This window comes from Manis pentadactyla, chromosome 1 (assembly GCF_030020395.1).
Source record: "Manis pentadactyla isolate mManPen7 chromosome 1, mManPen7.hap1, whole genome shotgun sequence".
Taxonomy (NCBI): domain Eukaryota; kingdom Metazoa; phylum Chordata; class Mammalia; order Pholidota; family Manidae; genus Manis; species Manis pentadactyla.
In genome coordinates, this window is record NC_080019.1 from 46,392,251 (window position 1) to 46,406,484 (window position 14,234).

A 14,234-nucleotide genomic window follows, 5' to 3' on the forward strand; every position below is an offset into this window, starting at 1 on the left:
AAGTTTGGCCTTCATGAGAAAGGTCCTGGAGCGCAGGTCAACAACCCAGGATAGGGCAGTCTGCAGCCTACTCTGAGGGCTCTGGCAAAGGTCATTATCTTAAAGTAGTTTTGTCTCTTCTGAGTGAAATCAAAAACAGAGAGGAAATATGTGAATGAGATGTGCATATAGTATTGCAAACACAATACATAATCATTACTTGTCAATATAAAATTGAAATTATTTTTCAATATAAATTATTCATCTCTATGATAGAAATCTCCAGAATTAGATAGCTCTGTACAATTCCTGGAAGAAGATGTACTTAAAAGTAAAGGCACTCACTTCTCATTTCCTTTTCCTATTGCAGTTTAAGCCCATACTTCCTAAACAATAGAGACCCATGTGTGAGTCTATTCATGTGGTGGTACATTGGACAGACATTCTAGATGTTACTTGAGCATGTGTATGCATGTAGAGAAAGAAAATACAGCAGAATACATTTGTGTGCATCATATAATGTGCATAAAAATGCCCCAGAGAGATGAGCATGTGTGATTTGGAGTCTCATAGCCTGGATTTACCCTCTGGTTTCATCACCCTTTATCTGTAGGACTTTGGACAAATTGCTTCTCTGAATTTTGGTTTTCTTGCCTGAAAAATGGGGCCAACAGCACCTAGTCTCGGGATAATCAGGAAGATAAAGTACCCTCCACAGTGTGTGAACATCAACCTCAGTCCTCCAGGGACGGCCCTTGTTACTGCTTTATCTCTGGTCAGTCCAGGTCTGCCTCTGAGCTAGCGCAGTAGCAGTATGTGCACTCTTTGTCATTTTGTAGCAAAACATAACTATTCTTCAAGGGGCCAGGCGGAATGCTCCCTCAGCCCCCTTCTGCTAGCCTGAGAGGACCTCTTTCCTGCCGCTGAGTTGACAAATCTCTAAGGCTCGCTGCTTCTCTCTTTACTCTGTCCAAAGGCTCAGAAGTCTGGCTCCGGTGGGGACACTCAGGCCGCAGAAGACCTGCTGAGGCTCAGCAAACCTCTGACAGACCTCATTAGCCTGCTTATCCCGCTGGTAAGAGCCCACCTGTTTGTGTGTCTGTCAGAACATTGCTGCTGTTGAAGTAATTTATTTGAATTTCATGATGTCTTGAGTTGCTGTGCTATTTTAATTCCTTTCAAAGCTAGAACCAAAAGAAATTTCTGAAGATTATTTGGCAAGAAACACTAAATTTCAACTTTATTTTAAAGCCAGGTGGCTTATCATTCAAGTGGATATTTAAATAAGGCAGTCTTAATGAATGTGAGGTAAAAAACTCAAGAAATAAATTCAAAGAAGGAAGAAGAAATCCATTATGAGATCAGTTGTTTTTCAAAAAGATATTTTAGAGCTGTACATGACACATAGGACACTCCAGAAGTTCAGAAGCACAGACACACACCTAGACTAAATCCCCCTGCATCTCCATCTGCTTTCATAAGTAGAATGAAATAAGTGAAATTAAATGAAAACAGGTAAGACCGACAAGACACTGAATGTATGAGAAGAGCCCAGCAGAGACTGTGCAGTCTGAACCAGCTCAACAGTTCTAACCAAACTTACAGAGGACCCAGATATGTACCCATGACTCCCATCCTTGGACAGTGCTGTCAGTCAGAGGTTAGCTGACAAAATTCCATCAGCCTCCTGCCAGCCTGTCACATCTGGGGGTCCAAGGACAGGGCTTCTAGGTAACCCGAGGCCCTTGTGGCCGATACCCTTCACAGAGGTAGACAGCTTCAGTTCTCTCAGGGCGGCTGGGGTTTATCTGTTCCTGCCCTATGGCTCGAAGGAAGGTAAATGCAGTGTGGATGAATAATTCTATAGACTTAATTATATTCAAATAAAGGTTTGATTCAAGTGAGTGAGAAAGAAAAATGGGGAAAAATCAGTCAATACTGTGTTATATTAAATAATGGTGTATGTGGAATAGAGCAGTTAAGAAACGTGGCAGTCAGCTCACAATGAAGTGAAGGAATGACACAAAACTCCAGGGAACTGGACACACCTCTGACAGAGTGGAAGAATTCTTGGTGTAGAAGTTGGCATGGAGTTACAGGAAAGGTGGGAATGTTAACCTGATGCTCTAGCTCAGAATATAAGGGGTGAGCCCTCACAGGCGAAGGTCAGGAAGCAGATGAGGCCGCAGTAAACAGAGAAAAGATTGACACAATCCACATGCTCTTTTATAGGCAATATATATGTAAGATAATAATATTTACAGTAAATAAGATTTAAAAAATTATTTCAAATATTTTGAAAATAGCTTACAAAAGGCAGATGAAGAATCTATTGTAGGTAAAAATTCTAGAACATTGTGTGTCATATATATATATATTATATATATATATCATAGAAGGTTTGGGTGTTTGCTGCATTGAGATTTGTTTTCTTTTAATAAATGAATTTACTCTAATTGGGTTTATTCTTAAATTTACCCATTGTCTTGTCTTATAACTGTGTTGTCTTATAAAATAAATTTTCTTTCTAAATTTTCCTGAATCAAATATAAGTTTTATTGCACAAACACACACACACCCCTTTAAGAGAAAAGAGGATTCTACAATGATGAGGAACAAAATCCACAGAAATATATAACTATGAACTGTTTTCTGTCAAACATCAGAGCATAGAACTGTATGAAGAGAGAAAGACCAAAAACATACAGGCCAGAATCTAAAAAACATTCTAGTATTGAGAGATTTAACAGATTTTTCTCATTGCTTCACAGATCAAGTACATAAAAATTATGATGTGAAGCAAGGATTGATAAACTATGGTCTGTGAGCTAACTCTGTCCTACTGCCTATTTTTATAAATAAAGTCTTATTGAATATAGCCACACAGATAATGTGTTTACGTATTATCTATCGTTTACATATTTCCACCTGAACAATACAGTTGAGTTACCACAGAGACTATTAAGTCCACAAGCCTATGTTATTTAGTATCTTGCTCTTTATAGGAAGTTTGTTGACCGCTGTATAAAGTTTATGAAAACTTTAATAAGATTGAACTAATAGAGATATATCCATCTCTGTGTCCTGAAAATAGAGACTACATATTTTCAGTTTTCCAGAAACATCTTTAAAAAGTCCTTATGCGTTACTTTTTTTAAAAAAAATATCATTGATATATAATCTTATGATGGTTTCACATAAACAACACTGTGATTTCAACATTCACCCATATTATCAAGCCCTCACCCCATCTATTGTAGTCACTGTCAGCATAATAAGATGTTATAGGGTCATTCATTGTCTTCTCTGTGCTGTCCTGCCTTCCCTCTGACATACCTATATTGTGACTGCTAATTACAGTGCCCCTTAATCCCCTTCTCCCTCCCTCCCCACCCACGCTCCCCAACGACTCCCCTTTGGTAACTACTAAGTCCCGTCTTGGAGTCTGTGAGTCTGCTGCTCTTTTGTTCCTTCAGTTTTATCATGCATTATTTTAAAAGAACATTAGTAAATTCTAGTAAGTCAGAATTATATGGACCACATTCTTTAACCATAATATAATTAAACTGGAAGGAAAAATGGGAACAAAAGTGCACTGTTGGCAAATACTGTCCGTGAGTACAGTCAGCATGTAAGACATTGTTATTATATCCTACTGGGTCCAGTCAGAAGACAGAAACCACACAGTGACTTAAATGGGAGAATTTTAACATATAGAATTACTAAGCTAGGAAAGAAGAATGACTGTAAGATGTGAAAATAACCCCACAGGTGCCCTAAAGCTGAGGGAGAGCACCTAAGGCAGGACAGACTTCTCAAGGACTCATTCCCCAAGGCTGTGGCTCAGACCTTGCTGGAGAAGGTGTGACTGCAGCCCACAGGCCGGGGACAAGTTTGCTGAGGCCAGGCCAGAGCTAGCCCACCATCCCTGCTAACGCAGGAGGCAGCCCTTCAGACTACAGGTGATTCCTTGGCCAGTAGGCAGGCACATGAGGGAGGCAGGGGGCCACTGTCAGTGGGAGCCTGGGGTGCCCAGTGTTTGTACAGAGAGGGCCACAGGAGGCAGACCCACACGAGAGGCAAGCAAGCCACGTGATGGGGCTGCCAGTGCGCGTGGGGAGCCTGGAGGCACAGCCCCTGTTGTTGTGGGCAGTGGGGCCAGGCTCACAGGCCGGGCTAGAGCTGAGGTGGCTGGAGCGACTTTTTGGGCCCTTGGCTAAGTCAGATGCCATCACACCCACGCTTCTGACTGGCAGTGCAGCCTCCAGAAACAGCAGGACAGCCTTCTCGTCCTGCATCAGGTCATGGGAGAGGCTTTTCCCAGCTCTCTGGGATGCTGAACTCCTGTCACTGTAACTTGATCACACTTCCGTTCTAGTATATTGGCTAGACGTCTGCCTAACATATGTGAGCTGGATTGTGTACATACACGTTTATCACTAGAGTCATTAGGTTTAAAAATAGCTGGTGGTAAGACCATTGCAATGTATCTTCTCTGGAAAAGATGAACACACATTTATAGTGGTGTATAAGGGAAGACAAATAGTAATAAGGCTATTGAGGACCTAAAGCAGAGCACATACAGACCAAAGATAAATTTTACAGTGGTTGTTAAAAAATGTAATAAGCTGAATGAGGTGCTGGAATTGCTTTCCCATAGGGAAAAATAAACAGACTTTCAGCTTTTATGTGACTTGGATAATTTTGGAGGTATTTTGCTTTAAGGCAGGTGAGTGAACTTGTTATCTTTTGAGGTTTTTTCCAGATACAGTCCAATGAAAGTAAACATCCTTAAGAGAATATGAAACTTGTCATACATAACTTATGATATACACTGTAGGAGAACCATAGTGAAGTGTAGGTATAAGGTAGTGATCTTATTCTGAGTGTGAGCTATTTTAAGAATCTGGTGATTCTAGACCGTCCTCCCAGAAAAATGCCTAGATTCACTTATATGCAAAGTTCTGCACACAATTCATAATTTTGGGCAGATTTTTGAACCATCAGTTGGGAACCATAGTATAAAATATGGCCAATAAAAGATACAATGAGTTGACCATGTCTCCTGAAGAAAAGATAAAGCAAGGTAATCGTTTGATTTAAATATTTTATTTCTTAATAAGAGAAAATGGAGAAATATGTGCATCTCCTAGATGAGGCTATATAGATGATATTTGTAACTAGATAATTAATGGCTTGAAGAAATTATGCTACAGCCTCTTTCTCCTCGATAAAAATAGGTATTTTCAAATTTATAAGAGGTATTGTTAAAAATGCCCTTTTTGTTTTATGTCAGAGATGCTAGTGTTTAGCCCGGCTTGCATGTTTCACACTAACCATGCCTTTCTTGGCCACAGAAAAGATGCTTCTCTGCAGTCTGGTCAGAACTGAAGTCCCCAGCTAGGGTCAGAGTGTGAACTGCCCCCTGCTCCACCTGGCGCAGACTGAGCAGGCTCCTGAACAAGTAGAGATTCTGCCAGTAACAACACTTTAGCCTATGTCAACATGATACTTATCAATTTGTGTTTCTAGATCACTGCGCCAATTTAAAAAATAAATTGTGGGCCACAAAGTATTGGATAAAACAATTTCATTTTTTCATTTTCTGATTTCTTCCTCTCAGGAAGTAACTGAGATTTTTCTCTTTAAATAGTAATGGCCTGTTGCCTTCATAGTCAGTGGCATGAAATATAAGTAATAGTTTATAGTGATGGAGCCAGAAGTACTAAGTAGTCTGTTTGCAAGTCAAATCCAAGACACTGGGCATTTTATCAGTTCTTTACTGAGCAGCTACTTTAAGGAGTCACTACCCCATTTAATAGGATTGCCCCTCCTTCTGATTAGCCGCCACCCATCTGTCTTCTGGACATGTCCACTTGGTGCACCATAAACACCTCAGATTCAACAGGATTCCAGCAAACCCATAATCATCCCCTAAAAGCTGCTCTTCCATGTTCTGTTTGCCAGTGAATGAAACTGACTCTGCTCTGGCCAAGCCAAGAAGGCAGTCATATTCTTTGCCTCTTTTTCATTGCCAACCTGCCCCATTCCACGAAGCCACCCAAGCTCATTCCAGACCATTTTGATCTTCATTCCTGTGGATGCTGCTGAAAAGGCCGCCGCCACCTTGCTGGGCTTGCAGGGCCACAGCAGCCTTCTCCCTGTCTTGCCCTGTCCTCTCTCTTCTCCACGGTGGAGAGTGCTGTTTCTAAAGTGCAAAACTTATCGTCTCACTCATTGACTTAAAACCCTCCAATGGTTTTAACCTCAGTGGTTAAAAACTCACGACTTTTGGATACATTCCAACTTCTTAATATATTTACAAAACCATATATGATCTGATGGTTGTGGTTCTAGCCTTATGTCTTGCTTTTCCTTGTCCTGCTCTGTGATCTGCACTCCCAAGTGTTTTCGGTTCTTCAGTGCTGTGCTTTCCCTTGCCTCTGCCTGGAACATGCTCTTCCCCCTTCCCCCCAGCTGCCACTTCCTCGGCTTTCAAGTCTTGGCTTAGATGCCACTTCTTGCAGGGAGCCTCCAAGGCCGGGTTGGGTTGCCCTTGCCAACCCTGCCCCCCGCACTCCCCTACCCCCCCCCCACAATAGCTCCCTTATATTCCTAGTACTAATGCTTATTATTAAATGGCACCAGAGTATCTTGCATATGCCTCTGTCTCTCCCACTAGACTGTAAGCCCTAGGAAAGTAGGAGACATATTTAACTTGTTCTTCTTTGGGGCCTGGTACAGAGGAGGGATTCGATTAACATTTGTGTAGGAAAGGCAGCATGAGCACAGTGCATTTTCTATCTTTCCTCAGCGTAACTGAAAATAGGTCAAGTCTGTAAGGTATAGATTCAAGTACAAATTTATCCAGAGAGTTTGTTTGGACCTTTGCTGTCCTGCCCTGGTTAAGCCAGCCCCTCCTGGGGGTGGCACAGGTGATGGCTTACAGGTCACTTGCTTTAAAACCACATCATCTAGATTTCTCTCTAGGCATTGATCTCTTCTTGGCAGGAGTTGCCCTGACCTTCACTGGGCAACCTATACTCCTGAAATAACCCACACCCTACCTTTGATTGCCAAGAAAGAGCACAAAAGGGCAGGTTGCTTTGCTCAGGGATTCATGGATTTCTGAAAAATTGCTATAACTTGTAGTAACTGCAGTGTATAAAACCCAGCCCTAGAATGCCAGCAGCAGTGTTTTACCACCAGAACAACCTCTGAGCAGTCAAAACAGAAGCCACAGTATCATCACGTTTTCAAATAGGAGAGGGCCCAGGACTGACATTCAATGTTTGAATTTGGATAGCTGTAGGAAAGAAAGGCTCTACAAGTGCAGCTTTCCTGCCATTACTTCTTGCACCTTTGTCTTGGAGTGGTTGTAATAACAATGATACAGTATTTAAAGTATTTTGTTATTGGCCACAGTTGCTGATTCTGAGCTGCATTAGGTAAGCATCCACTTAGGAGAGTGGTGCCAGAATGTGACTCCTCCAGAGAACCATTCTTACCTATCAGTGACCCCAACTCCCAATTCTTATTGCCATCACTTCAAGCCTTCTTTCAAATAATAATGTTTCAATGTGAATGCATGTCACTTGTTTCACAAAACAAGCCCAGGGTGGGGGCAGACTAATAAAAGAAGAGAAAGTGGGAGTTAGAAAGAATGGGGAACCGCGAATCGTGTGTCTTGTCAAAAGTAAAGTCTGGTTATTAAAAGTTTGTAGTATGTCCTTTATTCTTTATTCTCTGTTCTCAGTATACAGGCCTTGATTTTAAAATGGATGGTAAAAATATTTCTTCATAATTAATGGTTGAGTTTCATATATGCATCACTGAGAAAAGTGACATTAGTAATTGGAATCTTATAACCAGCTCTATAGATGAATCATTAGAACTTGAAAAAGCATATCAGAGTTTTAGTGTGATTTCATATTTACAAATCTCACTCATCGTCTGAGAAGTGGACAAGAAGGTAATAATAACCCATGGTTTTTGGGTTTCAGACATGTTCATTTTTGAGACACAATGTCTGTAAGGAGCTGACGTATAGAAAGAGGTGATATAAATCATTTAGAAATAGACATCCCAAGAGAAAAATGGGCAAAGGAGTAGGCAATTCATAACAAAAATACAATGCCCAGTGTTCATTTCACCCAACACATAAGTTCACAAGAAAAAAATTAATTAAAAAAAATTAAATTTGGAATATTACTTTGGGGACAGAAATCAGTAAATAAAAAAGTAAATTGGTATGTATCAAAACAAAATTATTTATATCCTTGAGTGTAGTCAGTCCACTTCTAGAATTTTATGCATAAGAGATAGAGAAAATACTGAATGACTTGTGTAAAAAATGTTCTCACAACATTATCTTTAGTAGCATATTCTTTGGTAATAACCAAATAATGTCACTCAGTTAGAAATTAATTATGTTCTTAGGGTAGAATTCTATGATGCTATTAAATATCATAATTCCCAAGCATATTTAACTATGTGGGAAAATAGTTCTAACATGAAGTTAAATAAAATATCAGAATATATATTATAGTATAATGCTAACTTAAGATATATCAAAAGACAAAAATGTATATATGATTGAAAATTTATATATATTTAAATTATGGATATATTTTAAATTAGCACCATTTTGTAATTAATATATATCCTGTTACTCATACAGAGATAGTCCTTTTATGTGGTTTTAATATCCACAAATTTCAGTTAATACCAGTTCCCCCACAACATGCTTCAAATTTCAGTTAGAATGTTGTATTAACTATTAATAATTGGGTGAAGTACAAACTTTTCCACTTGCTATTCGGTGAACAAATCACTATGTAAATAATAGGTGTGCATGATAATCAGTGACCAGTCATGTACTTATTTCAAAATCTGTCAGCAGTCGGTCACTCTCCATCTGTTATTTAGTGAGAAGATAGCAAAGCATGCTTCTTCCTTGCCTTCCAATGATAAATGCATACAGCATTTTACCAAAAGGGTTAACTGAAAGAGGGAATTGACCAACAGAGATGAAAGTGCAGCACAGAAATTAAAATCATAGCCCTGGAAGTGAAATTTGATTCTAATGTAAATAGAATTGTACAAGAAATAGCAGGCGTCAGGCCTGGTGACGATGGCAGCATCTGAGAGGCTCTGAGCATGCGGCCAGAGGAACTTTGTGGTAGTGAAGTTACCCACATAAATGAGAAAAGTGATTTTAAAGAAAAGAATGAAGAGGCCTCAGAAGAAGTGATGCAGGCAAAAAAACTCTTCACATAAAAGAAACTGGGAGATATTTTATAATATTGGAAGCACAAAGGGTAAAATGTTGGGAGTTGATCCACACTTATCCCCCAAGACATAGAAAGGATGCTATCTTTGTATGCTGTTGAATGGGAGAAAGGCAGCATGCACTGTTCAAACTGCTCTTGGTAAGTGTTTTACAGAAAACACCACAACAAAAAAAAAAACACAAAAAAACTACTTTAATAATCTCTGTGTTTCTAATGTTTCAAATTGCAGCAATAAATATTAGGTTCGTTTTTTAAAAATTCTACTATACATTTATAACTGATTGTGAGGGTTTTTTATGTTTTGATAACAAATTGAAAAGGCTGTAGAACGATTGTGATTTCCCACTGTCTTGCTAACGGGTTCCAGACCCGGGCAAGTTCGCTATGGATTCAATGTGACCAAAGAAACTGACAGCAAACGTTCTTTGGGGTGAAGGGTTTATTACCTGGTTTGTACTCCCAGCGGCAGGTCGAGCACTAGCGTCTCTGCCTCCGCCCAGAGCACTGGGCCAGCTCTATATATAGCACAATAATAGCTTATAGCTTAAAGGTGTGGAAGCAGTAGCCTAGCAGCAGGCCAGTTACATCACCAGGTGGTTTAAGCTCAGTGAGGACCCCAGCCAGAGGAGCCCCAGCTCTCCACACCCATTCATTAGGGCACAGCCCATGCGTGGTCACGTTCATGGCCCTACACTGCCAGACACATGGAGGACTAGCTGTCTGTGGTGTAGGACAGGCATATACTGAGATACCTTCAGTGGTTAGTTCTAGGTTGTAGACATACATGTGATTTCTATTTTCTTTATATCATCTCTATTTCAGATTTTATGAATTGACATTTATTACTTTTATTATCATAGAAGGTTTTATATCCCCATTTCTACCTTATATAATCTAGTTTTACTCAGCAAAAACAATTTGTAATATTGAATTTCTACCTTCTCTGTCCTGTCCCAGCTTCCTAACACCCTTTAATAAATAAAAAACATCCCCCTTGCCTAGGATTCCACAGCTAGTCTGCTTTAGACTTTGTCTAGTCTTACTACTAAGTGTCTCTCCACTATTCATCTCCCGTAATAGCCTCTGCACAACTTGCCATTCAGCGAAGTGGCTAGCATTCTTCTCAGTTATAGCCTCCTGACAACAAATTCTTGAATTACAGAGATCCAGCATATACTCCTCAGATAGTATATAGGATCTCTAATACACCTTCATAGCCATCACGCATAAGATGTGTCCCAAAGGTGGAGCCAACATGGTGGCGTGAGTAGGACAGTGGGAATCTCCTCCCAAAAACATATATACTTTTGAAAATACAACAAACACAACTAGCCCTAAAAGAGAGACCAGAAGACGCAGGACAGTGGCCAGACTGCAGCTACACCAGCGAGAACCCAGCGACTGGTGAAAGGGGTAAGATACAAGCCCCGGCCCCGCGGGACCCGAGCGCCCCTCCCCCCAGCTCCCGGCGGGAGAACAATAGGCAGAGCGGGAGGGAGACGGAGCCCAGGACTGCCGAACACCCAGCCCCAGCCACCCGCACCAGAGCACAGACACAGTGCATGGCCAGAGGGCCCTGGATACTGGGGGAACAGGGCAGCAAGACCTCTGATCGGGTGCCGAAGATGATGCCCCTGTGACAAAGAAAAGCGGGGGCTTTTTGAAAATCTTAAAGGGACAGGGACTTAACAGCTTGACGGAAACAACCCAGGTCACAGTCCAGCAGATGGAAATTACAGGGAAAACCGGGCGCACTAACCCCCTGGGCAACAGCTCTGAGACCTCCTCACGGAGGTAAACAGCCAAACAGTGCCCCCATCCATTACCCCTTCGGGCGCTGCGAAAGCAGAGAAGCAGCCTGAGACAAACTCCGCCCACAGAAAGGGAAATTCCTCCCTTCCGGCCAGGCAAGACACAAAGACCCAGTCTACATGCAATTACCCAACACAAGCCACTAGGGGGCGCAGTTGTCCCAGTAAAGAAAGGCCAGTAGCAAGTGAAAATTTTGGCCCTCCCAGCTGACAGTCAATAGCACCTGTCAACATGAAAAGGCAAAAACATATGATCCAGACAAGACTAACCCAGACAGCTTCAGCATCTGCTACATCTTCCCCTGAGAAGGAATCTGGGGAGATAGATTTAGCCAGTCTTCCTGAAAAAGAATTCAAAACAAAAGTCATAACCATGCTGATGGACTTGCAGAGAAATAAGCAAGATCTAAGGAGGGAGAATACAGAAATAAAACAATCTCTGGAGGGACTTCAAAGCAGAATGGAGGAGATGCATGAGACCCTTAATGGACTAGAAAACAGAGAACAGGAACGCAGAGAAGCTGATGCAGAGAGAGATAAAAGGATCTCCAAGAATGAAAGAATTTTAAGAGAGCTGAGTGACCAAACGAAAAGGAACAATATACGAATTATAGGTATACCAGAAGAAGTAGAGAGAGAAAAGGGGATAGAAAATGTCTTTGAAGAAATAATTGCTGAAAACTTCCCCAAGCGAGGGGATGAAATGGCCTCTCAGACCACACAGGTACACAGAACTCCCATGACAAGGGATCCAAGGAGGGCAACACCAAGACACATAATAATTAAAATGGCAAAGATCAAAGACAAGGACAAAGTATTAAAGGTAGCCAGAGAGAAAAAAAAGGTTACCTACAAAGGAAAACCCATCAGGCTATCATCAGACTTCTCAACAGAAACCCTACAGGCCAGAAGAGAATGGCATGATATACTTAATGCAATGAAACAGAAGGGCCTCGAACCAAGACTACTGTATCCAGCACGAATATCATTTAAATATGAAGGAGGGATTAAACAATTCCCAGACAAGCAAAACCTGAGGGAATTTGCCTCCCACAAACCACCTCTACAGGGCATCCTACAGGGACTTCTCTAGATGGGAGCACTCCTAAAAAGAGCACAGAACAAAACACCCAACATATGGAGAAGGGAGGAGGAGGAATAAGAAGGGAGAGAAATAAAGAATCATCAGACTGTGTTTATAATAGCTCAACAAGCGAGTTAAGTTAGTAAGATAGTAAAGAAGCTAACCTTAAACCTTTGGTAACCACAAACTTAAAGCCTGCAATGGCAATAAATTCATACCTTTCAATAATCACCCTAAATGTAAATGGACTGAATGTACCAATCAAAAGACACAGAGTAATAGAATGGATAAAAAAGCAAGATCCATCCATATACTCCTTAAAAGAGACTCACCTCAAATGCAAAGACATGCACAGACTTAAAGTCAAGGGATGGAAAAAGATATTTCAAGCAAACAACAGAGAGAAGAAAGCAGGTGTTGCAATTCTGGTATCAGACAAAACAGACTTCAAAATAAATAAAGTAACAAAAGACAAAGAAGGACATTACATAATGATAAAGAGCTCAGTCCATCAAGAGGATATAACCATTATAAATATATATGCACCCAATACAGGAGCACCAACATACCTGAAACAAATATTAATAGAACTAAAGGAGGAAATAGAATGCAATGCATTCATTCTAGGAGACTTCAACACACCACTCACTCCAAAGGACAGATCCACCAGCCAGAAAATAAGTAAGGACACAGAGGCACTGAACAACACACTAGAACAGATGGACCTAATAGACATCTACAGAACTCTACATCCAAAAGCAACAGGATACACATTCTTCTCAAGTGCACATGGAACATTCTCCAGAATAGACCACATACTAGGACACAAAAAGAGCCTCACTAAATTCCAAAAGATTGAAATCCTACCAACCAACTTTTCAGACCACAAAGGCATTAAACTAGAAATAAACTGTTCAAAGAAAGCAAAAAGGCTCACAAACACATGGAGGCTAAACAACACCCTCCTAAATAATCAATAGATCAATGACCAAATCAAAATGGAGATCCAGCAATATATGGAAACAAACGACAACAACAACACTAAGCCCCAACTTCTGTGGGACACAGCAAAAGCAGTCTTAAGAGGAAAGTATATAGCAATCCAAGCATATTTAAAAAAGGAAGAACAAGCCCAAATTAACGGTCTAATGTCACAATTATTGAAATTGGAAAAAGAAGAACAAATGAGGCCTAAGGTCAGCAGAAGGAGGGACATAATAAAGATCAGAGAAGAAATAAATAAAATTGAGAAGAATAAAACAATAGCAAAAATCAATGAAACCAAGAGCTGGTTCTTCGAGAAAATAAACAAAATAGATAAGCCTCTAGCCAGACTTATTAAGAGGAAAAGAGAGTCAACACAAATCAACAGTATCAGAAACGAGAAAGGAAAAATCACGACGGACCCCGCAGAAATACAAAGAATTATTAGAGACTACTATGAAAACCTATATGCTAACAAGCTGGGAAACCTAGGAGAAATGGACAACTTCCTAGAAAAATACAACCATCCAAGACTGACCCAAAAAGAAACAGAAAATCTAAACAGACCAATTACCAGCAACGAAATTGAAGCGGTAATCAAAAAACTACCAAAGAACAAAACCCCCGGGCCAGATGGATTTACCTCGGAATTTTATCAGACATACAGGGAAGACATAATACCCATTCTCCTTAAAGTTTTCCAAGAAATAGAAGAGGAGGGGATACTCCCAAACTCATTCTATGAAGCTAACATCACCCTAATACCAAAACCAGGCAAAGACCCCACCAAAAAAGAAAACTACAGAACAATAGCCCTGATGAACATAGACACAAAAATACTCAACAAAATTTTAGCAAACCGAATTCTAAAATACATCAAAACGATCATACACCATGACCAAGTGGGATTCATCCCAGGGATGCAAGGATGGCACAACATTCGAAAGTCCAACAATATCATCCATCACATCAACAAAAAGAAAGACAAAAACCACATGATCATCTCCATAGATGCTGAAAAAGCATTTGACAAAGTTTAACATCCATTCATGACAAAAACTCTCAGCAAAATGGGAATAGAGG

The 14,234-nt window shown here is 40.5% G+C and overlaps 1 protein-coding gene across 11 annotated transcripts in view; it reads left to right on the top strand.

Moving 5' to 3' along the window:
• Nucleotides 1-14,234, top strand: part of ULK4 (unc-51 like kinase 4) — a 724,727-nt gene that overhangs the window by 490,886 nt on the left and 219,607 nt on the right. For 10 of the 11 annotated variants that reach the window (XR_008996028.1, XM_057497578.1, XM_057497570.1 and 7 more), the window contains one exon: nucleotides 956-1,054. Coding sequence is in view for 10 of the 11 variants with exons in the window: in XM_057497570.1 (XP_057353553.1) it covers nucleotides 956-1,054 (99 nt within the window). In the remaining variant the exon portion in view is untranslated. Of the gene's footprint in view, nucleotides 1-955; nucleotides 1,055-5,336; nucleotides 5,576-14,234 lie in introns of those variants that run through there. The other variant, XM_057497572.1, reaches the window with a different exon arrangement.